Raw genomic sequence first — 26,853 nt, forward strand, 5'->3', positions numbered from 1 at the left:
GATCCTGAGACTGGAGGACATAGTGGAACCATGGACATACATGAACATAAACATTGTTCCAACAGGACTTCACCATGACGCTGTACCTGAGACACTACTGGAAGGACGAGCGTCTGTCCTTCACCAGCAGCACCAACAAGAGTATGACCTTCGACGGGCGTCTGGTGAAGAAGATCTGGGTTCCTGATGTCTTCTTTGTCCACTCCAAAAGATCCTTCATCCATGACACCACCACCGATAACATCATGCTGCGTGTCTTTCCTGATGGACATGTCCTATACAGTCTCAGGTCAGTACCACAGACATGTCCCAGGGGACACATCCCAGCAGATACATCCCAGTAGACACATCTTTCTGGAAACGTCCCAGCAGATATATCACAGGAGACGCATCCCAGTCAATACATCCCTGTAGACATGTCCCAGAATACATATCCCAGCAGATATTTCACAGGAGACACATCCCATGGGATGTGTGGTCTTTAAACTTCTCTGAGAGTCTGAATGCTTTGATCATCTTGATCACCACAGACAGACTTCAAAGCATCAAAATTAAGCAGAGCCCAGACCCTTGGAGGCTCAGACCCACAGACTCTGAGGACTTCAAACTTAGCAATGCTGATGCCACATTGAGGTTGATTCCATCAGCAGTTGTTGAGTCTTTGGCAGATGGAGGGTTCTGGGTTCTGGGTTATTGGTTAGTAGTGGAACCAAACAAACAGGTGTAATGAGTGCTTTATTGGTGAATCTGGAGGTCCTGGAACACAAAGGGGTTCTGTTCAAGCAGGTCAGGGGGAGAGGAAAGGTCCTGGAAGAAAAAAGCTCACAGAGGGACGATCGACTATTATCAAATGGATGGATTTCCAATATGGCCTCTTCCAGGAGGTTCCACAGTCTGAGATGATGGGCCTCCCATGAGATGCAGCTTGGAATGACCTGCATTCATGGAGCCCCCCTGAAACTGACAAACTGAGCTTGGTGTTGCAGTCGGTGTCGTCATTCTCCTCTTTTAGTCGGGCAATTCCATCATTCCCCATCCCCTCAGACACCTGTGTACAGTGCTGAGGGCCACACGACCAAGTCTCACCTGCAGGAGCTGGTCACACCTTCACAACTTATATCTGTGTGTGTGTGCGTGCGTGCGTGCGTGCGTGCGTGCGTGTGTGTGTGTGTGTATGTGTGTGCTCTTCTGTTGGACAGAGTGACGGTGACGGCAGCTTGTAACATGGACTTCAGCCGCTTTCCTCTGGATTCTCAGACCTGCTCACTGGAGCTGGAGAGCTGTAAGTTGCATCTTTGATTGACAGCTTCAAACACTTCACAGTGGTCATTGTGTAACCGTCAAAAACCTCAAGACACATCAGTCAGAATACAAATGATCAAATAAGTAGGAGTAAAGATGGTAAGGGACCCAAGTACAGGTCAGGAGTCAGGCAGGAGCAGGTGATACCTCCTGATCATCCACCATCGAGAAGAGGTGATAACCAGGTGAGTCCCAGGCGGGCCACAGCTCTCTGTTGGATTCATGCAAAATGTCATGCACCAAAATCAAATTAGGCTCGACATGCCGTGGCAACCCTTTTTTGTTGGTGGTTTCATGCACCCCACCTGCATGATGATCATTGGTTTTATAATGTTGTCATGTCAGATATGCTGGCTGGAGTGGGCGGCGCCACATTTATCATTAACATCTCTCCTCTTCTTCCATGTCATGGTCTGAAGAGAGGAGTGGGGTAGCACCCAGATACCACAATCAGGACCAAGGAACTGGACTAGGGTGACAAGTAGAGAGGGCAAACAAATACGACCAATTCAACCACAGGAGGAACTGTGAATATGACGTTTCACTCACCTCCAGTGGGCATAGTTGGAGCTGAGAGTAGCCTAAACCTAGCTCAGGTCAACCTTGCAACAGGATCTAACTCTTACTGGCCTTACTGGCCTTACTGGCCTTACTGGCGTTTCCATGATGATTTTAGTGAATGATTTTGCATCAAGGTGAGCAAGAGAAGTCAAAATTTAGACAGTAGTGGTGAAGTGAATAAGTTGATTCACTTATTTTATGGATCTGTACTAAAATGTGCTTCCATGTATTATCTAATGTATGAGCCAATTTTTGTATTTATTTTCATCTTATATGTGTGTAAATGCAGCACTTGTATAATTTAGTTTGTGTATCCCTTTTAAGTGTAATGTTTTAATCAGGTTTCCTTGTTCATGACTGTGTGGTACAGGGGATTTGCTATTTTATTTATTTTTTAATAGATAAAGAAATACAAAGGCTGCATATGGGGGGAGGGGAAAGGTGGGACACACACTTTAGTCTAATTCTTGCATCATGAGGCGCTCATAGCAGGAAAGAAACCAGTCCTTTACTGGCCCACCATCACCAGGTTCCAGTACCATGTCAGTAGAACTCTGTGTGGCTTGAGGGTCTCACTTTGTCCCAGCAAAAGTACAGAGTTTCAGGATGCCTCTATGATCCATCTTCTTTATGCTAATTGCCCACAGAGACCTGGTTCTAAAGCCTGAGAGTCCATGTCAAGTCAAGTCAATTTTATTTCTAAGCGCCAAAAAACAAATAAAAGTTCTCTCATGACACTTTACAAGTAGAGCAGGTCCAGCACCTCCCTCCTTCAATGAACCTCCACCCAACAATTCTCCATCAGCAGCACATCCTGCAACTGCAGCCACCAGAACCTTCCTTTACCAGCAGGAAGGTGCAGCAGATCCAGGATCAGTGGGGACGGAGAGAGAGCAGTAGAGCAGGACAGAGACAAAGACAGAGAATGGAGGAAGACAGAGAGACAGGAGGAGAGAGAGGGACAGAGATAAAGAGAAAGAGAAAGGAGGAGAGACTGATGGACAGAGACAAAGACAGAGAATGGAGGAAGACAGAGAGACAGAAGGAGAGAGAAGGACAGAGATGAAGAGGGAGAGAAAGGGGGAGAGACTGATGGACAGAGACAAAGACAGAGAATGGAGGAAGACAGAGAGACAGAAGGAAAGAGAGGGACAGAGATAAAGAGAGGGAGAAAGGAAGAGAGACTGATGGACAGAGACAAAGACAGAGAATGGAGGAAGACAGAGAGACAGAAGGAAAGAGAGGGACAGATAAAGAGGGAGAGAAAGGAGGAGAGACTGATGGACAGAGACAAAGACAGAATGGAGGAAGACAGAGAGACAGAAGGAGAGAGAAGGACAGAGATGAAGAGGGAGAGAAAGGGGGAGAGACTGATGGACAGAGACAAAGACAGAGAATGGAGGAGGACAGAGACAGAAGGAAAGAGAGGGACAGAGATAAAGAGGGAGAGAAGGGAGGAGAGACTGATGGACAGACAGGGATGTGAGCAGGTGGAGCTACAGGTGGCAGCTGGAGTCTCTTCAGGTCTGCAGCCTCCTCCAGCAGCACCAGGATCTGGGATGAGGGGAGAAGAAGAGGAGTTAGTAACACGTATGAGGACAGGAGGAGGAGAGAGAAGCCCAGTGCATCATGGGAGATCCCAGCAGTCTGAGCCTATATCAGCAGATCTAAGGGCCAGCCTAAGCAGTCCTGACTATAAGCCTGATCAACAAGGAGGTCTTAAGTCTGCTCTTCAACCTAGAGAGGGGGTCTGGGTCCTGGACTGAAACTGGGAGACGGTTCCACAGGAGGGGAGCCTGATAGCTGAAGGCTCTGGCTCCATTCTACTGTTAGAACTCTAGGAACCAGCAGGAACCCTGCATCCTGGGAGTGAAGGGTTCTAGCTAGATCATAGGGGACTAGGAGCTCTGTCAGGGATGAAGGATCCTGATTGTTGAGGACTTTGATGGTAGAAGGAGAATTTTAAATTCTGTTCTGAATCTGACAGGGAGCCATGCAGAGAAGCAGTCCAGGAGAGACCTGGTCTCTGCTACCAGTTCTAGTCAGGGGGGCAGCAGCGTTCTGGACCAGCTGGAGAGTCTTTAGGGACTTATTAGTCCAGCCTGGGAGGAGGGAGTTGCAGTGATCCAGACTGGAAGTGACAAAAGCAGGGACTAGTTTTTCTGCATCTTTTTGAGCCAGGATGTGTCTGATCTTAGCAATGTTACGTCGATGGAAGAAGGCGTCCTGGAGATTTGTTGAATGTGGGAGTTAAAGGGTCCTGGTCAAAGAGAACTCCTTGGTTCCTTATGGTGGTGCTGGGGGCCAGGGTGGTGCCATCCAGGGTACCTGTCTCATCAGATCAGGTGGTCCTCAGGTGTTTGGGCCCAGCACAAGAACTTCAGTTTATCAGAGTTTAATAAAGGAAATGATGGTCCTCCATGTTTCCTGTCCTTCAGACAGGCCTCCAGTTCAGTCAGCTGGTTTGTTCCATGTGGATCATTGATGAGTTCAGCTGAGTGTCGTCTGCATAGCAGTGAACATTAATGGAGTGTTTCCTGATCATGTGACCTAGAGGAAGCAGGTACAGGGTGAAGAGGACTGGTCCAAGCACAGACCCTTGTGGAACACCAGAACTGACTGTAGTGTCTCAGAGGAACCATCATTAACTAGTACCAACTGAGATGACCTAGTAAATGTGACCTGAACCAGTTTAGTGTGGTTCCTTTAATACCAGTGACAGGTTCCAGTCTCTGTAGAAGGATATGGTGATCAATGGTACCAAAGCTGCACTGAGATCTAATCAGACCAGCACAGAGACCAGTCCCTCATCTGGTGCCAGTAGGAGGTCACTGGTACCTTTGACTAGTTCTGTTTCTGTGCTAGGATGAACCTGGAACCTGACTGAATCCTCCAATCAGCTGTTGCTGTGGAGAAGTCACAGAGCTGTTTAGCAGCTGCTTTCTCCAGAACCTTGGAGAGAAAAGGAAGATGTGATGTTGGTCTGTAGTTGGTAGAACTTCTGGATCCAGGCTTGTTTTTTGAGGAGGGTTTAATTCCTGCTACTTTAAAGGACTGAGGGACGGAACCAGATACCAGCGCCACATTGATCATATCTAAGAGGGAGGGCCTAACGAGGGGAGAGAGTCTTGGAGCAGTTTAGTTGGGATGGGGTCTAGGAGACAGGTGGAGGTTTAGAGGAGGACATTATTGAACTGAGCTCATGAAGGCTGATGGGAGAAAAACTCCATGAACTCTTTGCTGCCCAGGGAAACAGGACTACTTGGTTCAGTAGAGCTGTGGCTCTCTGTCAGTCTGGCTCCAGTACTGAAGAGGAACCTGGGTTGTTCTTGTGTTCCTCTATTAGTGCTGAGTAGTCGGCTGCTCTGGTTCTACCGAGGGCTTTCTTCTAGGTTCTAAGGCCATCTTGCCAGACTACATGTGACTCCTCCAGTTTGGAGCAGCACCATCTTCTCTCCAGTTTCTGGTTTCTTGTTGAAGCTGTCAGGTTCCAGAACCGTATCAAGGTGCTTGTTTCCTTGGATTCATAGTTTTCTGTTTTAGTGGGCCAGTAGAGTCCAGAGTTGTTGCAAAGGTGCCTGCTGCTCTATGGATAAAATGATCAGTTTGGGAGGGACGAAGGTGGACAACAGCGCCCTCTGTTACAGTGGGACATGACACTGAATTTAGCACCAATGGAACCACTTCCTTAAATCCAGCTGTGGCCTGATCAGACAAACATCTGGAAACTACAGTTTTCCTGAGTGGAGTGTAGTTGATCAGTCCAAATTCCAAAGTGATTGATTGGTGGTCTGATAAAAGCGTTCTGTGGAAACACAACCAGATGTTCAGCTTCAGTTCCACATGTTAGGAGGAGGTGGAGGTGTGGTTGTGACAGTGAGGGGGTTCATGGACAGACTGATGGACACCAGTTGAGTCTAGAAGAGAGAGAAATGCAGTACCAGACTGTGGTTATGAACATCCTCATGAATACTGAAGTCTCCTCCAATCATGACTTGATCTGATTTAGAACTAAACTGATAGAAACTCTGAGGATTCAGATCAGAATCCAGAGTCAGGACCAGGAGGACGGTCCTCAATCATCAATCAGAGAGGCTGGAGAGTTTCCAGGCTGGAGGAGACAAACTGAGAATCAGGCTTTCAGAGGAATGGAAACTTCTTCTGGTTTGGGATTTATTACTAAACTGGTGTCAACAATGGCAGCAGCGCCACCTCCTGGGCCAGAGCCTGGAGGAATATGAGTGTTCCTGTGACTGGAGGAGTGGATTCATTCAGACTAGCATCCTCATCGTCACCAGCCAGGTTTCAGTGAGACTCAGCAGGTCAACACAACTGTCAGGTATCACTTCATTCACTGGTTCAGTTTTCAGCCTCAGAGGTCTGATATTTAATCGTCCACATCTCATTTTTAGTTTTTTTTGAGTTAATTTAGTGGTTGTGTTAATTTTGATTAGGTTTTTCTGATTGACTCCTCGACAGCAGAACTGGAGTGAATAAACTGATGTGGTCGGAGGACAGACCAAGGACTCAGGACCAAGAACCACGGAATCACCAGTAGGATTCTTGCTGCCCAGCAGCTGCAACTGACTTACAGTATACTTAACACAGATAATATTGCATTCATTCTGCTGTCAGGACTCCTGGTCTCGGCACTGACAGAAAAAACTGGGCTTGGCCCCTGAGCGCTGCATCACTAACTGCTCCACGGAGGACGAGTTAAACACAAGGGACACATTTCATTGTCTCTTTTTATGAAGACAACAAATAGTTCTTCTTCTTCACAAGGCCACTGAAAGAGTCAGCCAGGAGGGCCAATGGTGGATCATGGCTTAGTGCGTAAAATCCATGTTGGCCAGCACCAGAGACCAGCAAACACTCCATTTCCCGCCACAAACATGGCAGAGCAAGAGTGCATCAACTTCAACATTACTTTGACATGGTTGCTAGCTCTGAAGAAGAACTACAGGCAAGGATGGACTACATTTCCTAGGCCTGCAACAGCTGGAGCCAAATAATCAGATGCCTGCAGTCCTGAGCCAACTTCCTGTCAGCTCCAACTCCCACTGAGCCCCTCATCTCTCCTACCCTGGAAGGACACCATCACCTGCTGTGCACAGATGAAGTTAAAACGAGGATTACCAAGGCTCGCAGACATCCACACTGAGGCGGCGTGATAAAGGTCTGGCATCAGGCGCCAGACAAAGTTCTCAGTCAGACCAGTGGTAGCAAACACATGAGCTCCTTTGTGAAAGGACATCGCAGGTTTCCTTCCACATATGAACTGATTTCAAAGAGAATTGACAAAAAGAAATGACTTGCTTAGGATTGGCAGGGATGAGCAGCAGGGGGCTTCAGTCACATGATCCATGTAAGCCACGAATTTTTTCCTGCCCCACATGGGATTTCCCTCCTCCACTTCGTTCAGCTGCTGATAGAACACGTGGATGAAGCCTCAAGTGACCATCACAAACAAGACCTCATTATGTCACCTACAGTAGGACATGTGACAGAATCCCTCCAGTCCGGGGAATATTAGAGATGAGGAGACTTTAGCTGGCTCCTCTGTAGTTTGATTCAAGTACGATCCGTGTGAAATCAGCTGTTTTGAAGTGTGTCCCTGAGCTACGACAGTATGAGAGCAGACAGGCGCTCATCTTTACTGCTTGTACAAACCCTGAGGCAGACACCACGTGACATAACTAGCGAGGTTGTCAAGAGTGTGGAGCCTCATTCTCGCTCATCAGTTTGTAGAACATTTATTTAATGTATTTTATCAGTATGTCGTGCTCTCACATCACCAATGAACAACTTTGTGTCCGCGATGATCTTCAGATGTCATCTTCCACCATTCACTAACATGTTTCAGTTGGCCACAAGGAGCATAATTTTGTTTTCTTTTTCAGTTCGGTATTTTTTCGGTATGAACAATATTCCCAGGAATACTCAGCACACTGAGGTAATTCCTTCTTCAAGATGAAAAGTACCTGGTAATGCTTGCCAAGTCAACACTGAGTTGTTCACAGAGTCCAGGTGTCAGCAGCTGGCTGGGAAGACATTTGGGGCTATGCAGAGGTGAAAGACTGAAGATCAAAAGCATTCACAGAGCCCAAGAAGGGGGGGGGCACGCCTTTTTCCTGAGCAGCAGAGTTGATCTTACTGTCAGTGCTATTATCTATTGCTGTGTTGCTATTAGTGTCTCTCTTACACCACTGGTCCTGTTTCAGGGGCTCATTAGCATTCAAGTCCAGCCAGGCAGCTGTGAGAAGAACCGGAAGACAGTGGACTCAGTGGATATCAGTTTGCTGCGTTGTCATGTTGCGCTACAACAAACTAACAATGCGTTGGCCATCTTGGCTTACTGCTGTAGGTCTGCCGCCCCGGCAGGCCGCTGGTGTCCTCTGGTAGGAGGCTGGTATGTGTTCATGGTGATAAAGGAACATGTCAGTTCACCGGTGAGACTCCATAAGGGTTTTTTTTAGAGCAGGCATAATAATTAGAGCTGGGCATTACCAATGACTTCCCGATACGATACGATTCCGATACACTAGGTCCCAAGTCGATACTATTTCCGATACGATTCGATCCAATATACGATACAATATTTTAGTTACAATACCAATTTTGCTTTGGTAATGGAAGAGCTTCTCAAAGGACTGATGCTGTAAATTCAATCGTAAAAGTAACCCGCTACCCTGCTGCATCATTAAATATTAATATTTACATTGAGAACTGACCATTAAACAATAGTTATACAACATCATGCACTTTTTATTTAAATATTTGACCATCATTCAAAACAAAAGGGCAACTTAGACCTCCACAAACCGTCAGCAGCTCAGCAGGATGACTCGCGGTGTGGCGAGCTTCAATCGCCTGCGTTTGTCAACGTGGGACATGAGGGACCAGTGACTCAGTGGACTGAGAGGCGATGGTCAAGTAGGAATCGTAGCTCTGCTAGACATCGGCTCTTAAATTTGCCGGATATTAAAGTTGCGCTTCCGCCATCTTGCTGTTCTCTGATCGGAGGCACATGGCCTGGATCTGGTGAGATCTGATCATCTGACTGCAGTAACGTTGCACTAAGCACTAAATCACGCCAGACTGAAGGGGCAAACAAAACAAAAAAATAAACGGGTAAAATCGAATGCATTTTAAAATATCGATACTGGGATTTATGTATCGATAATCTTTCCTACAAATGCATATCGATAAAATATCGGTATGTAGACATTTTTAACCCTCCTCTAATACCGTATTGGCCCGAATATAAGACGGCCCTGATTATAAGACGACCCCCTCTTTTTCAAGACTCAAGACTCACTGTGTACAGTGACAGGTGTTGGCATGTCAAAAAACACAGGTGTCTGATCAGCATTGCCAATCTGATCCAGTGGGTAAGAGTGCTTTTTCCTTAAGTTGATTACATAGCGCTGAAAAGACAACAGCTTCTCTCCAAAGTCAGAGGGCAGGCGCTGGGCTAGACTTGTTCTGCGTCGCAGCGTTAGTCCGTTACGCCGCATCATTCTTTTACACCAGCCGAGGCTTGCTTTGAAGTCAGCGGTGGGTATGTTTAGCTCTTTGGCTATTTCCACGGCCTTGAGCTGAATGGCAGCTCTGCTGATGGGCATCCCGTCCTTTCGTTTCTCGTCCACGTACGCGCACACCCTCCTGTCAAGTTCTTGGAAGCGGCCGCTCTGAGGACCACGGAAAGCTTTTCTCTGACTGTGAGCATTTTTTAGGTGATCTTTTTGAGCTCTCCATCTCCGTACATTACACTCTGTGACACCATATTTCACAGCCGCTTTGCAATTGTTTGAAGACTGCCTCATTTATCACCATCATCTTGAAGTTTACATCATAACTTCTCCTCAGCTGCCGGTTAACCTGGCCGATCTTCGACCCACTTTTCTCCAGATTGTCGCTACGTTTCTCCATGTTCTGTTATCTCTTCTATTATTTTCTTCTCTTTTCTTTCTTACCGCTATTTTTTATTTTTCTTCTTCGTGCTACCACTATTTTTATTTTTATTCTTTGTGACAGGGGTTCGCTTTGGCCTGGGGAGTCAAGTTCAGCATTCGCTTCAATGATATCTGGCCCCATCTAGCGTCGTGAATGGGTATTATGTCTAGACCCCGAATATAAGACGACCCCCACTTTTTCAGTCTTATTTCAATGCAAAAAACACCGTCTTATATTCGGGCCAATACGGTAATAATGCATGAATATCAGTTAATTTATGAAAGAAAAAATAATGTAACAAAATACCAAAACTAACAGACGGAACCTGTGTGCCCGGTGAAGGTGGAATGGATTGGAGTGATCCAGTATCTCAGACTTTACCCTGTCTATGACCATCATATCCAACACCCCCTCCGCACCCTCAAATGAGGCCTTGCTGTGTCACAGGAATCTGCCCTCAACTATAGTGGTTTCTCTGGTTCCCTCCTTGGTAGGGTCCTGCAGGTCATGGTCCAGATCAGGAAGTGGACTCTGTGATGTTTTGCAGATGCCTACACTGATGAAGACCTGATGCTGTACTGGAAGAGTGGCGATGAGTCCCTCAGCACCGATGACCGCATTTCCTTATCTCAGTTCCTCATCCAGAAGTTCCACACCACGTCCCGCTTGGCCTTCTACAGCAGCACAGGTACACCAGCGAACTCATGTGCTCCATCCCTCAGTGACTGTCCGCATTGTTCCTCTGAAGAACAAACATGATTGTTCGATTTCACATCAGCCTCATAGAAGAATCAGGTTAAGCAAATTTCTAAAAAAGTTCCATTGCCGTGTGTGGCAGCTGGATGCACCGGCCCAGGGTCACCCTCCCACCTCAGCTGCTCTCCTTGTCTTCGCAGGCTGGTACAATCGTCTCTACATCAACTTCACACTGAGACGACACATCTTCTTCTTCCTGCTGCAGACCTACTTCCCTGCCACTCTGATGGTGATGCTGTCCTGGGTGTCCTTCTGGATTGACCGCCGGGCTGTGCCCGCCAGAGTGTCCCTGGGTAAAAGTCACACTTGTTAAACACACACCAAACACAGATTAATCAATGAACACACTCACGTGTCAATGCTGCCAGTCCACTACTTCTTGCTACTTCATGTTGCTTCAAGCTACTTCATTTCATACTACTTCATGCTAATTCATACTACTTCATGTCACTTCATTCTACTTCATGTAACTTCATACGATTACATTCTACGTCATTTCATACAACTTCATGCTACTTCCTTACATGCACAAACACCAATGAGGGATCCTGTGACAGCTGAGACTGCTGGTTCCAGCACCTCCACCCTTGTTCATGTCCCACGAAGGTTGTCTTCTCTGCTGTCTCCGATGTACTTGTTCAAGGAGAATTGTTGGGTGGAGGTTCATTTACTTGATTGACATGAATTGAAAGGAGATGCGACTGAAGTGCAGTGAGTTGTCACCTCATGAACATACAGCTGTGGTACTGGTCCATGTATGGGGGCCATGCCAGAGGTGGTGTAAACACCAATGCTACACTGTCATCGTTGTCATCAATTTGAAGACAAACAGCTAAAACATTGTAAAAACGAAGAAAAGGAGAGGGGGATGAACTGGGACAAACTGGTGCAGGAAGCTGGGGACCAGTAGTTCGACATGATGAATCGGATAATGGTTTGGATCCCAAAGACATTTAAAAAAAACACAGTGGAGCAATGCTCCGTACCTGATACCCACTTAACTGTGACATTTTTTTTCACCCCTTACGTGCTGTGAGTGCTACACAAGTCAGCCATGATTAGTTGCAGCAGTCGTTTATGTAATCACCAACAAACTAAGTTTTAGGGATGTCATCACTGCGCCCCACCAGAAAAGCTGTCCCGGTATGTGTCTGACTCTCTGCCTCCATTACTGCAGGCAAAGAGAAAAGTCTGAGTCATCTTCCTCTGCTGCCAATCCCACACTAGCGTCCATGGCTGCTGAGCTAACTAGATGTTGGTGGGAGGGAAGGTCTCTACCTTCTTGTCTGGCACTTGAAATGATGGACAATATGTGTATTATGACTTCGCCATCATGTTTCTTTAACTGTTGCATTGCAGCAGCATCAAGCATCACATGTGAAGAGAGTATCTAGTTGTAGCTTGCTGTGTTGTCGGAATGTTGGGAGGAAAGTGGTACTTAAGCCAGAAATATTCTCCTGTTGCTGTCAGAGTACTGCAGTGTACTTGGGCATCATACTTCTTACTATATAGTACTACTCCACATAGTAGTACTTTGCTCCTGTAGTACGGGGTCATAGGTGGCTCCACCTTGAATCCTCTCGTCAGAGAAACACACACTGATGGTGTGTGTGTGTGTTTGTGTGTGTGTGTGTGTGTGTGTGTGTGTGTGTGTGTGTGTGTGTGTGTGTGTGTGTGTGAGTGCGCTTTAATGCAGAGCTGCTGTTACTGCCCAGAAACTGCTGGTGGTCTCCTCTGAGGTATTTTGTGACCCAATTCTTGTATTTGTTGATTTGAGAAGTGACTTTGCTCTGAGCAAATCTCTAAACATGAGACACACTCAAACACACACACACACACACACACACACACACACACACACACACACACACACACACACACATAACAAACTTACAGCACTGGGGGCCTGGAGAAAGCAGTTGTATTTTTCATCCCGGTGTTCTTGGCTGTCTCTGCCAAGGTCAGCAGGTCATGAGTTCAGTCCAGCCAGCTGTTGATGGAGCCAGACTGTTCCTGGACACCGGGGACAGGCTGCTCTGATGCTGAAGTGTTGCAGTCATGTGTAGCTGCATCATGTGAATGCATGATTTGGTGAAACCAGACTAACGGTCCAGAGATGGGAGGTTGAGTCATACCTGAACAAAGTCCATTTTGTCCTGATGTGTCTGAAAACTGTCTCTTGAGAAGCGACACAGTCTATGATTAGTGGCCCAAAATTGACATTGTTGATTTAAAGAAGATCAAGTTCACATTGGCTTTAACCGAGTTGTCTCCGGGGGCCTGTTGATAGTCACCTGAGGGGGTAGGGCTCTGAGGGGTGGGCACCAAAGGGATGGGGCTCTGCCCAACTCCAATGTCACAGGTAAAGAAAATGCCCCCAAGGCCCCCGTCCCAACCTATTTATTGTGCAATCAAGGGTTACAACAGGCGGTCACTTCAGGGAACGATCCTGGTATATGGTCAGAAAAAGACAAGTATCACATGATCAGATCATATAAACAGAGACATTTTTGGAGTCATGGAGAGAGAAGTAAATAATCCCAGAGATGACAGTTGTATGACACACATTCCACCTCTCCCCAGAGAGCCAATCCTCTGCCTAGTCATGAAAATGTATGAGCCGATCACATTGTTGCACTAACAGGAGGCCCCATTGGTGGCCTGGTCATAGATTGTAGACTGGTGGCACTACAGGTCATCCTCAGTGGGCTGGTGGTCCAAAGGTGAGATAAGTAAGGTTCAGTCCTTGGACGGGCAGGATAAATCAGGGTGGGAAAAGTGAAGTGATCTTTAGCTAAGAGCAAGACGCTTTACCGGACTGAACCAGTGACAGCAGATGGGAATATGTGTCTGTGTGAGTGGGTTCATGCTATCCCACTCTTCCATGTCGGCGAAAGACACTTGACACAAACAAAAACATCAAATGAACAGTGTTCATAATTGAAGAAGGGGATGTGACATCATGATGGAGAGATGTTGCAGTAGCCACAGAAACATTCATACACTTCTCTTTAAAATGAGGAAGTCGAGAGGTGATATAATAGCAACTTTAAATAATTAGTGTTTGCACTAAACAGTCACCTTTCCAATGACATCACTAGTGCAAGACGGCAGCATCTGTATTGAGAACATTGTGCTTCATTTATGTAAGGGGGGGGGGGGGGGGTCAGTCCTAGTCAGGCTCCTGGCCCAAGTCCACTGGGTCCAGTTATGACTGGGTTGATTTTTATAAGCAGGGACCCTGTGGTGAATGAACACTGTGTGTTGTGTCCAGGCATCACCACCGTGCTGACCATGTCCACGATTATCACGGGAGTCAATGCCTCTATGCCCCGGGTCTCCTACATCAAGGCAGTGGACATTTACCTCTGGGTCAGCTTCGTCTTTGTCTTCCTGTCTGTGTTGGAGTATGCTGCTGTCAACTACCTGTCCACAGTCCAGGATCGTCGGGAGCGCAAGATGAGAGAGCGGGCTCGATCCCAGGTGAGGACCTCATGGCATTTGGTGCTGACAGAACACTCATGGTTCTGTCGCTGTTCAGACACTCACTTTGAGTCAAAAATTCAAGTCAGGTCAGTTTTATTTCTACAGCACCAAACCCCAACCAAAGTTCTGTCCTGACTCTGTCCAAGTAGAGCAGGTCCAGCACCTCCCTCCTTCAGTGAACCTCCACCCAACAATTCTCCATCAGCAGCACATCCTGCAACAGCAGCCACCAGAACCTTCCTTTACCAGCAGGAAGGTGGAGCAGATCCAGGATCAGTGGGGACGGAGAGAGAGCAGGACAGAGACAAAGACAGAGAATGGAGGAAGACAGAGAGACAGAAGGAAAGAGAGGGACAGAGATAAAGAGAGAGAGAAAGGAGGAGAGAGTGATGGACAGAGACAAAGACAGAGAATGGAGGAAGACAGAGAGACAGAAGGAGAGAGAAGGACAGAGATGAAGAGGGAGAGAAAGGGGGAGAGACTGATGGACAGAGACAAAGACAGAGAATGGAGGAAGACAGAGAGACAGAAGGAGAGAGAAGGACAGAGATGAAGAGGGAGAGAAAGGGGGAGAGACTGATGGACAGAGACAAAGACAGAGAATGGAGGAAGACAGAGACAGAAGGAAAGAGAGGGACAGAGATAAAGAGGGAGAGAAAGGAGGGGAGACTGATGGACAGACAGGGATGTGAGCAGGTGGAGCTACAGGTGGCAGCTGGAGCCTCTTCAGGTCTGGAGCCTCCTCCAGCAGCACCAGGATCTGGGATGAGGGGAGAAGAAGAGGAGTTAGGAACATGTCTGAGGACAGGAGGAGGAGAGAGAAGCCCAGTGCATCATGGGAGATCCCAGCAGTCTGAGCCTATATCAGCAGATCTAAGGGCCAGCCTAAGCAGTCCTGACTATAAGCCTGATCAACAAGAAGGTCTTAAGTCTGCTCTTCAACCTAGAGAGGGGGTCTGGGTCCTGGACTGAAACTGGGAGACGGTTCCACAGGAGCGGAGCCTGATAGCTGAAGGCTCTGGCTCCATTCTACTGTTAGAACTCTAGGAACCAGCAGGAACCCTGCACCCTGGGAGTGAAGGGTTCTAGCTGGATCATAGGGGACTAGGAGCTCCGTCAGGGATGAAGGAGCCTGATTGTTGAGGACTTTGATGGTAGAAGAAGAATTTTAAATTCTGTTCTGAATCTGACAGGGAGCCATGCAGAGAAGCAGTCCAGGAGAGACCTGGTCTCTGCTACCAGTTCTAGTCAGGGGGGCAGCAGTGTTCTGGACCAGCTGGAGAGTCTTTAGGGACCTGTTAGTCCAGCCTGGGAGGAGGGAGTTGCAGTGATCCAGCCTGGAAGTGACAAAAGCAGGGACTAGTTTTTCTGCATCTTCTTGAGCCAGGATGTGTCTGATCTTAGCGATGTTACGTAGATGGAAGAAGGCGTCCTGGAGATTTGTTGAATGGGGGAGTTAAAGGGTCCTGGTCAAAGAGAACTCCTAGGTTCCTTACGGTGGTGCTGGGGGCCAGGGTGGTGCCATCCAGGGTACCTGTCTCATCAGATCAGGTGGTCCTCAGGTGTTTGGGACCAGCACAAGAACTTCAGTTTGATCAGAGTTTAATAAAGGAAATGATGGTCCTCCATGTTTCCTGTCCTTCAGACAGGCCTCCAGTTCAGTCAGCTGGTTTGTTCCATGTGGATCATTGATGAGTTCAGCTGAGTGTCGTCTGCATAGCAGTGAACATTAATGGAGTGTTTCCTGATCATGTGACCTAGAGGAAGCAGGTACAGGGTGAAGAGGACTGGTCCAAGCACAGACCCTTGTGGAACACCAGAGCTGACTGTAGTGTCTCAGAGGAACCATCATTAACTAGTACCAACTGAGATGACCTAGTAAATATGACCTGAACCAGTTTAGTGTGGTTTCCGGTTTCTTGTTGACTCTGTCAGGTTCCAGAACCGTACCAAGGTGCTTGTTTCCTTGGATTCATAGTTTTCTGTTTTAGTGGGCCAGTAGAGTCCAGAGTTGTTGCTAAAGTGCTGCTGCTCTATGGATAAAATGATCAGTTTGGGAGGGACGAGGGTGGACAACAGCGCCCTCTGTTACAGTGGGACATGACACTAAATTTAGCACCAATGGAACCACTTCCTTAAATCCCGCTGTGGCCTGATCAGACAAACATCTGGAAACTACAGTTTTCCTGAGTGGAGTGTAGTTGATCAGTCCAAATTCCAAAGTGATTGATTGGTGGTCTGATAAAAGCGTTCTGTGGAAACACAACCAGATGTTCAGCTTCAGTTCCACATGTTAGGAGGAGGTGGAGGTGTGGTTGTGACAGTGAGGGGGTTCATGGACAGACTGATGGACACCAGTTGAGTCTAGGAGAGAGAGAAATGCAGTACCAGACTGTGGTTATCAACATCCTCATGAATACTGAAGTCTCCTCCAATCATGACTTGATCTGATTTAGAACTAAACTGATAGAAACTCTGAGAATTCAGATCAGAATCCAGAGTCAGGACCAGGAGGACGGTCCTCAATCATCAATCAGAGAGGCTGGAGAGTTTCCAGGCTGGAGGAGACAAACTGAGAATCAGGCTTTCAGATGAATGGAAACTTCTTCTGGTTTGGGATTTATTACTAAACACATTACTATTCAGATTCAGAAAACATTATTTATCTTTGTGGGGGGAATTTAAGGGAGCAGAGAGTGGTACAGTTGGTTACACAACAACAACATGGAGGTTTTCCTGATCATTGAACACCAGAACTGACTGTAATGGTTTCAGAGGAACCATCATTAACGAGTACCAACTGCGATGGACCTAGTAAATATGACTAAAACCAATTTAGTGTGGTTCCTTTAATGCCAATGACAGGTTCCAGTCCTTAAATGAAACTATGAATCCAAGGAAACAAGCACCTTGGTACGGTTCTGGAACCTGACAGCTTCAACAAGAAACCAGAAACTGGAGAGAAGATGGCGCTGCTCCAAACTGGAGGAGTCACATGTAGTCTGGTACGATGGCCTTAGAACCTAGAAGAAAGCCCTTGGTAGAACCAGAGCAGCCAACTACTCAGCACTAATAGAGGAACACAAGAACAACCCAGGTTCCTCTTCAGTCCTGGAGCCAGACTGACAGAGAGCCACAGCTCTACTGAACCAAGTAGTCCTGTTTCCCTGGGCAGCAAAGAGTTCATGGACTTCTTTAATGACAAAATTCTCCTGACTAGAGAGAAACTTCCTCTCCTGCTGCCATCAGCTGACAACATGGCTCCTAGAACCAAGAACCTTAGAGGCAGCTGGGGGACCACACACACAGTTGGATAGTTTTTCTCCCATCAGCCTTCATGAGCTCAGTACAAAAATGTCCTCCTCTAAACCTCCACCTGTCTCCTAGACCCCATCCCAACTAAGCTGCTCCAAGACTCTCTCCCCTTGTTAGCCTTTCTTAAAGACTCTCCAGCTGGTCCAGAACCAGAGGAGGCTCCAGACCTGAAGAGGCTCCAGCTGCCACCCGTAGCTCCACTTGCTCACGTCCCCGTCCGTCCATCAGTCTCTCCTCCTTTCTTTCTCTCTTTATCTCTGTCCCTCTCTTTCCTTCTGTCCCTCTGTCTTTCTCCATTCTCTGTCTTTGTCTCTATCAGTCTCTCCTCCTTTCTCTCCCTCGTTATCTCTGTCCCTCTCTCCCTCCTTCTGTCTCTCTGTCTTCCTCCATTCTGTCTTTGTCTCCGTCCATCAGTCTCTCCTCCTTTCTCTCTCTCTTTATCTCTGTCCCTCTTTCCTTCTGTCTCTCTGTCTTCCTCCATTCTCTGTCTTTGTCTCTGTCCATCAGTCTCTCCTCCTTTCTCTCCCTCTTCATCTCTGTCCCTCTCTCTCCTTCTGTCTCTCTGTCTTCCTCCATTCTCTGTCTTTGTCTCTGTCCATCAGTCTCTTCTCCTTTCTTTCCCTCTTTATCTCTGTCCCTCTCTCCCCTCCTGTCTCTCTGTCTTCCTCCATTCTCTGTCTTTGTCTCTGTCCATCACTCTCTCCTCCTTTCTCTCCCTCTTCATCTCTGTCCCTCTCTTTCCTTCTGTCTCTCTGTCCTCCTCCATTCTCTGTCTTTGTCTCTGTCCTGCTCTCCTGCTCTCTCTCCGTCCCCACTGATCCTGGATCTGCTCCACCTTCCTGCTGGTAAAGGAAGGTTCTGGTGGCTGCTGTTGCAGGATGTGCTGCTGATGGAGAATTGTTGGGTGGAGGTTCATTGAAGGAGGGAGGTGCTGGACCTGCTCTACTTGGACAGAGTCAGGACAGAACTTTGGTTGGGGTTTGGTGACACACTAATAAACCTGACTTGACTTATTCTGTAACTTCCGATCCTTTTATTTAGCTTGAGAGAATCAAAGTGAAATTTTGTTCCCTTACTAAGGGTGTCTTCATGAGCAGCTCGAGAAGAGAAAAGCTGGAGCTCCTTGTCTCTGGAGGGGGGAGTGTCGAAGGCTTGTTGAGTTCCTTCAGACTTTCTTTAGTATTCATGTCTCTGCTCTTTGTTTCTCTGCCAGTCATTGCCCTGCACCTGTGGTATTTCCCAGACCAGAACTATGGCCATGTTGGATGGCACCTACAGTGAGGCGGACACCAACAGCCTGGCTGGCTACACTGAGGAGCCCATGGTGCCTGAGGAAGAGCAAGAGGAAATGCATGAGGTCCCTGAGAAACCTGAACATATGGTGGTTCATTTGTCTGTCAGCAGCGAGTCCACCACCACCAAGAAGAAGAAGAGCCTGCGTGCCCTTAACATTATCCAGAACACACATGCCATTGACAAGTACTCTCGGATGTTCTTTCCTGGCTCATACATTTTCTTCAACCTCATCTACTGGTCTGTCTACTGCTGAAACTCACTCCAGAATCAGGACTGAGGCCAGAGAGACTGAACCCTGTCTCAAAGCGGGACACTCGTAGGACTATTTAGACCAGTCTTGCTCCTGGATTGACTCTGAACTGAACCTGTAACAATCCATTAACTTCAAGTTCAGCATCAAGACTTTTGGCTTGATCTGTTCATTCCATTTCTGATTTTGTTACACTATTGCAGCAATGTGAATGTTCAGTCAGCCAGACTAAAGTTAAATAAAGGAAACTAGAGGGAATTGGGGAGACCACCGCCACCAGGGTGAACTCTGCAAAAATGAAGAAAGGTAGACATTTTTTTGCTTTGATAAATTGATCTGCCCCAAAATGGATTTTTCCTCAAACCAGACTACAACCCTCCGCCAAGTAACTTGGCCTCATAGTTTTAGCATCATCCTGCAGCCAAACACATGACCTCCTTGGCAGGGTCATAGTCATTAAATGCCTCCCTCTCTTCTCTTGGTCTGTTTGCTGCTTTTCAAAACTGCTGCTCCTGGAGTTTGTGACTTTTGGTCTGTAAAGGGAGCTGGATGGGTCCCACTTGGGCCACATTCTACCCATGCAGGTGCTGAGTTAAGCCCATCTTTTATGACGTAGCATTGAACGTTAACATTCGTAGCCCAGCAGCTCTGAGTTAGGCGCTAACACCAGCCATCCAGTAACTGGGAAGAGAATATAGAACCCACTTTCTGTCAAAAGAGAGTGATTTATGACCCTAATTAGCTTGTGTGTGTGTGTGTGTGTGTGTGTGTGTGTGTGTGTGTGTGTGTGAGAGTGAGAGAGACATCATGTTGAAATCAGATGACTGGATGTTCGCTTGTAAGTTGTCAGTACTCGAAGAAAATACGTTGACCTTTTGCCCTTTTATACTGTTTCAGACTCTTGTGTGTGTCACACGTTGTTTATGGAGGTATCAGTTCAGGGGTCGTCTCGGGGCCTCAGTGTGTGTGTGTGTGTGTGTGTGTGTGTGGTTCTCTCTGCGAACGCGGTGTTGAACCCGTTGCACTATATTTGCAGAGGAAGGTGTAGATGATCTCACTTCTCACTCACGCTCCTGCAGACGTGGGCTCGAGCGGGTCAAAGTAGGCTACCAGCACAGGCCATGGGGACAACAACGAGGGAAACATCACCGCCATCGGCGCAGTCGACCTCTGTCTGAAGATTATCATTTGACCAATTGTCCAAAATGTGTGACTCAGAACGAGACACTCCACTGCCGCGACATCTACTTCACTTTGTATCAGAGTTGAACACCGACAGAGTGGTTGGAGCCGAGAGTCAACCTTCCCTCTCCCCTACAGGATCTCAGGGTCAGCAGGAAACTGTAGAAACGGGAGATGGAGTTTTCCTTCCATCTGAAGGGTCGTTCCTCAATATTCTTGACGGGTACAGACATCCTTCAAGCACGGATGAAGATGACGTGACGTCTACCGGCAGGCTTAGTCTCCAGTATGAAGTGTGGACCCCGTCAGACAGTCAGTGCGGCGAAGCTATGAGTGTCAATGAAGTGGATGAACCGTGGAGTCCGAAGCGAAGCCCTTGATCAGGTCAAGAGAGACCTACAGGGGGAGGGAGGAGGTGGGAGGGGTCGATGAGCATGAACAGAGTGATGATCACAGCCTTCGGACGAATGACAATGATAATAATCAATCAGCGTCTATGGACAGTATGGACATGGACACAGCAGCGGCAGCAGGGCGTGATGATGATGACGATGATGATGATGATGATGATGATGATGACGGGGTGCAGATCATAGAGCGTGCAAGATTTAATAATGTTGAGCTTGGCACATTCCTCCGCTTCCTCCGCCATCCGATATTCCAAATTTTCGCGAGTTTTATCTTAATGTCACAAATGGTTTTGAGGACCGGCTATCAAGGCTTCTTCGGAGAGCAAACGCACGGCGCAATGATCTCATCCAGGTCAATCTACGGGCCGGTCGACTCCAGGACGATGTCTCAATGACCGTGCGCTATGGAGTCGGCGCTGTGTCTGAATTCCAGCAACTCTTAGACTGATTAGTCCAAAGTAACATGTCTGTATTCAGCGATGGGACGCTGGAGCTTATCGTGAATGTGGTAAGACCTCAGGGCGGGGGAGTCCGAGACGAGTTGAAACGCTTTTTGAGGATGAAATTATAAGGAAAAGGCAGACATCTATTTGTCGTCCCTACCACCGATCAAACATGTCTGAGTGTAAGTTTAGCGTTACTGACCAACCCTGATTTAACAGTTGCAGACGCCCTGAGTGCAGGCTGTGACATTCACACCAGAGTTGGTTTAAGTGTTGACACAGCCGCCACATTTGAAGACGTTTGCAAATCTGAAGAGCTTTTAAGGTCAAAAATAGTCATCTTCTATCGCTCCTCCCACATAGAAACTAAAAAACTGCTGACATTTCAAACAGGAACGCCTCCTCAAGAGACAACGCGCTACCTCCTTCTACTCAATAATCATTTTTACGGGATAAAAAACGACATAGAAAATTAAGACGACATCCGAGGCTCAGAAAGATGGTCAGGAATTGTCAGATCAATAAAAAATTTCCTCGATGTAAATTGACTTACTACACGTCCATCAAAGACCCTAAAAAAAAGCATCGCTGCGCCTTCAGGCTCTGTGGGATTTGTAAACAACCTAAAACAACATCGCCACCCGAGAACATGTTAGAGCACGCCCCCTCGGTCCAGAGCTCTGAATCAAGCACAGGAAATGACGCCAAACATCTTCGTTACATCAACCTAAAAAAACAACGGGACGAAGAAGACATCAATAAAAAAAATGGTATTCTTTGATTTTGAGACCAGCCAGAGCACAGGATCTCACATCCCTGTGCTCGTAGTCGCTCAGGCACTGAATGGGGAGTGAGAGATCTGGGAAGGACCTCACTGCGCTGGAAGTTTCCTTCTCCATTACCGACAAAAACAACACAAACATACAACTTTAATTTCACACTACGGGAAAGGCTTTGATCATCATATCATTTTGAACGCTTATGTGACTCAACGATTGTCTCCTTTTGTCAAAGCTCAGGGGAGCAAAATAATTGTGATCACTGATAATGGCTATCAGCTTCAGTTCATCGACAATTCCCCTTCATCCCCATCACGCTCCGAGAATTTCCTACAGCATTAGGGTGTAAAACAGAGCTTAAAAGAGGCTACTTTCCGCACAAGTTCACAGACGTCTCAAGAAACGGGTATAAAGGTCCCCATCCCTCGCCAGCAATGTTTGGGGCGAATGAGATGACGCCCAAACAGACAGGATTTTTTTAACTGGTATCACTCAGTAAAAGATCTGGAATTCGACTACGACCAGGAGTTAGTGGCTTATTGTGAAAATGATGTCCCAATCTTAGCTGAGGGTGCAATCAACTTCCGCGATGAATTTGTAAAGACAACCGGCTGTGACCCGTTTGATAGCGTGACAATTGCATCAGCAGTGCTAGCAGTTTTCCTAAGCCGTTTCCTAAAACCCCAAACCATTGCAATCCCCTGTCCAAACAATAACCAAACCGAGCACAAGGCTTTCTCACACGCCTCTACACAGTCGCTGGAGTTTGAAGCCTTCTCACGCAGGATTTCAATAAGACATGCTTTGAATGACGGGGAGGTGAAATTTGGCCGCTATTCTGTTGATGGATGTGCCGACGTAGATGGACAGAAAATTGTCTTTGAATTTCTAGGCTGCTATTTTCACGGATGTCCCGTGTGTTTCAACCCCCACGAAGAATCTCCTCTGTCAGGCGTGTGTTTCAGCGAGCTGCACTCTGACACCATGAAAAGGATAGAGCGCTTAAAAACGGATTACAAGGTGCAAACCGTAGTGGTCAAGTGGGAACATGATTGGAATTTTTTGAAAAAAGCGAATCCAGCTGTTAAAAGTCTCCTAGAGAGGTTTCAAGAACCACTCCCGTTAGACCCTTATACGGCGGGCGCACATCTGCCATCTGTCTGCGTCACGTCGCCGCAGCTGAGGAGCGTATTAATTACGTTGACTTCACCTCCTTGTATCCTTTTGTAAATGCACATTTCCACTATCCCCTCGAAAATAATTAGAAAGGATTTTGATGACGTTGAAAACTATTTCGGGCTGATTCATGCTAAGGTTCATCCTCCACAGAAACTGTTTTTCCCTGTACTGCCGATGAGAAATGACAAAGGGAAACTGATTTTCACACTCTGTCGTTCATGAACAATCAGGCTACTGCTTGTGCACACAGTGTCGAAGAGAGGGCGCTTCAGGGGGTCTGGGTAACGGTCAAGCTAATTGAAGCATTGAGGAAAGGATATATCCTGGCTGAAGTTTATGAGGTGTGGCACTTTGAAGAGAAATCAGACGAGCTGTTTAAAGAATACATCTACACTTTCCTTAAAAAGAAGCAAGAGGCGTCAGGCTACCCTTCAGGAGTCAGAGACCCTGCAGGTGAACGCGCTTCCATGGAAGATTATAAAGAGAAGCAGGGAATCAAACTTGACCCTCAGAAAATCGTCTACGATCCGGCAAAAAGACAGATTGCTAAGCTTCTGCTAAATTCTCTCTGGGGAAAACTGGCGCAGAGATCGAACCAGCTCTCAACCAGCCTGGTGAGCACCCCTGAACGTTCTTTGAATTTCTCTTTTCGAGCAAGTACGACGTTTCTCAGTTTCACTTCATAAATGACGATGCTGCACTCGTTCAATGGCGGTATAGTTCGAAGTGCGTCCTACCCCCCGGCAACGCAAATATTTTTCTACCCGCGTTCACAAAGTCTTACGCACGTCTCGAACTATATAAGCAATTAGATTTGCTCCAAGGACGTGTTCTGTACTGCGATACCGATTCTGTCGTGTACACCTCCAGCCCCGGTGATCGATATAACCCTCCTCTCAGTAATTACCTGGGGGATCTGACGTCGGAATTAGACCACGGTGATTATATTTGTAACTGGTCAGCTGCTGGTCCGAAATCATACGCCTATCTGACACACCGCGGTAAGGTGACGTTACGTGCCAAAGGAATTATGCAGAATTTTGAGAACACGCGTAAAATTAACTTTGACACTCTCACAGACCTGGTGGAGGGATATCTCCAAGACCCTGACAAAGAACGCAAAATCCCAGCAGAATACAATAAAATTACACGCAATATGAAGAGGTTTGAGCTCACAAACGCCATGTGATCAACTTTGCAGTGTCTTTGATAAGAGGCGTCTCCTTGCAGATGGCAGGACGTTACCGTTTGGTTATTAGCAGAAGGGTGAAATACGCTGCATTTCTGTCCGTACAGATGGACTGAATCATTGATGAGCTGTTGACTTTGCAATACAAGAATTTTGGAATTGAATTGAATTTTGTATTGTGTATTATTTATTAATAATTCATATATGATATATCAATAAATGCTTCTTTATTCTTCATCTTCCATCATCCTTTTCATTAAGGGTTCAACGTCAATAAAATCTATCTTCACACTTGTCTAAACAGTCATTTTTACAGAAAACATTGGGGGTGGAACGTGGACGAAGTGTGTTTTGATCCCAGCTTCCAACTCCCGTTCACAGCACTCCTTGTGGGGGCAAGTGGGAGTGGAAAGTCGTTCTTCGTAAAACTCTTACTCCAAAATATGGAACATACTCTTCTATACAGCTTGCAAACCGTCTTCCCGTATGTGAAGCGGACCGGGGTGTTTAAATCTGTTGTTAACTCAATCTGGATATCCTGGATGTGCTGTTCATTGACAGGAACGTAGCGGAAGCGATTGTAGGTGAAAGTGATCAGATCCCCGTAGGATCCTTCTTTTTTAACGATTCTTAGAAGGGAACAACATCGTCTCCGACATGCTGCGCTTCCACGACATTCGTATAGACGTCAAAATTATACTGACCCCGTTAATATCACACGGATATTTGCACACTGGTTTTCCGCCCGTTCGCACCCATTCACCGGGTTCAAATCCTAGCATGTAGGCTAGTGGTGCCTTGAACCTGACAGAATATTTATCGGGTCCTATTATAGTGATTCTTTTCTTTATAGAACTGTAATATAAAACTATAGTAATTTTTGTTAACTTAAATAAAGCATTAATCTCCCTGAGCACCACTTCAACGCTCTCATAATTCCCTGTAGGAATTTTCTGATAAATGGGAGGGAGCTGGGGTCTCGAACGGTCTATTACGTCGTAAGTGTCTTATAATATTATTCCACGTGTGACAGTACATAATCTCGGCTAACGCCACCTCATAAGGTCCTTGTAATTCTATAGGCTGAGACAATGTTATGGTATAATTCAAGCTGTCATTGTCAGCACACACACGCACACACACACACACACACACACACACATATGATGTCAGATGCACGCACACACACACACACACACACACACACACACACACACACACACACACACACACAGACCGGAAGTCCCACCCCCAACCCCTCTGGAATGTGGAAGGGGTGCGGATACACTAATTAGGGTCATAAATCACTCTCTTTTGACAGAAAGTGGGTTCTATATTCTCTCTGGGATCATGTGAACCAAACTGTACTGAACTAAAATACACTCATATGAGTGGTGCTAATGCTTAATGGTAAAAGTTGAGAGGACTGAATGTGTCTGAGTGTAGCGGGCTGTGTAGCTATGGAAGTGGACCTGTTCCACTGACAGAAGCCCTCTGGTGACACGAGGGTCACACAAAATAAGATGTGTTCGCTCGTGATCATTTGTTGGTGGTGGTCCTTGTTAGCCATCAGAAGGAAGAGAAGCTACAATGACTTGAAAGGTGATGAATCCAGGCTCTTATCCAAGATCCTTCTGTTGTAGAGTACAGTTTCAGCCTCATCCCCAAAATAAAGGTGATCCATGGTTCACGGTTCATTTAGTACAGTTGACTTCATCAGGTAGTGATGGCCATAGCCCCCAGACCTGCAAGCCCAAGCCTCCCTCCTGACTGGCTGATGGTCCACCAACTTTTAATACTGAATGAGGTTCGTAATGATCAAATTCACCACTACTTCTGAAAAGCTGAAACATGTTTGCTGTTTGTGACCATGTGTGGAGTGTAAATGATGTTTGACTCTCAGATATCAGAACAGGTTGAGGCACTTGACACTAATCATTACTAATTGATAACAGATCGATAATTAAGCTTAGTTACTCAACTGTTGATAAGCAGTGAATTATGATCATGTTTGATAGTGTTTTCCAATGCTATTTTATCAATCATAGGTTTATTGATTGATTCTTAAGACAATCTGCCTTTTATCCAGGAAATTTCTGAACCAAACTAGCATTCTTATAAAATATATGTTATAAGCAAGTCTAAGTAAAGCTCCTGGAGCAGGGTCTCCAGGCCCTGTACAGGAGCGGACACCCTGCAGCACTACCCCCCTCTATCCTGCTGCCTGAAGACTCTTTTACTCAACAGCATGTCACACAACTACATTTGAGTGATGCAGTCATGCTACTTATATTTAAAAACCAGATACGATTGTCTGTCTCACACACGCCGGCCACCCTGTAAACCAGACACCTCATGGTTGGTGCAGGTTCACGTTGAGTGTTCTGATGGACAGGAAGCTTCTTTAAACCAGCGTAGTCAACATTATATTTTTTTTACTTCTTTCACGGTATCATTTTAGTAATTTCATAGCCAAGCAGACTGATAGATTCTAATCTTCAAAGTTTGAATTTGATCCAATTGTTATCAGGCTGTGCTGCACTGCTCCTTCCTTGTTATTATCAAAATGAAACACAATTTTATGACCTGACAGTCTGTATTGACGACTCTTCTTCAATCACAGTGGCAAACGCAACGACACTGTGAGTACACGAGTAAACAATCCGTGGCGTATAGCACTTGTCGTTGCGGTGGTCAGGGAACAAGGCGCAGTCTTGGCCTGGACAGGTCGCGACCCACAGGGCTG

The 26,853-nt window shown here is 46.6% G+C and overlaps 1 protein-coding gene across 7 annotated transcripts in view; it reads left to right on the forward strand.

Annotated features, from left to right (window-relative positions):
* gabrr2a (gamma-aminobutyric acid type A receptor subunit rho2a) overlaps positions 1-26,434 on the forward strand; it is a 67,033-nt gene extending 40,599 nt beyond the window's left edge. For 5 of the 7 annotated variants that reach the window (XM_086183306.1, XM_086183309.1, XM_086183310.1 and 2 more), the window contains 6 exons: positions 66-289; positions 1,200-1,282; positions 10,370-10,510; positions 10,719-10,871; positions 13,853-14,061; positions 18,593-20,517. In XM_086183306.1, the coding sequence (XP_086039432.1) occupies positions 66-289; positions 1,200-1,282; positions 10,370-10,510; positions 10,719-10,871; positions 13,853-14,061; positions 18,593-18,928 (1,146 nt within the window). In that variant the 3' untranslated portion in view covers positions 18,929-20,517. Of the gene's footprint in view, positions 1-65; positions 290-1,199; positions 1,283-10,369; positions 10,511-10,718; positions 10,872-13,852; positions 14,062-18,592 lie in introns of all 7 variants that reach the window. The other 2 variants (XM_086183304.1, XM_086183305.1) reach the window with 1 other exon arrangement.
* Positions 26,435-26,853: the final 419 nt, after the last annotated feature.

This window comes from Aulostomus chinensis, chromosome 17, assembly GCF_037954235.1.
Source record: "Aulostomus chinensis isolate RoL2024-O1b breed Wild chromosome 17, RoL_Achi_v1.0, whole genome shotgun sequence".
Lineage (NCBI taxonomy): Eukaryota > Metazoa > Chordata > Actinopteri > Syngnathiformes > Aulostomidae > Aulostomus > Aulostomus chinensis.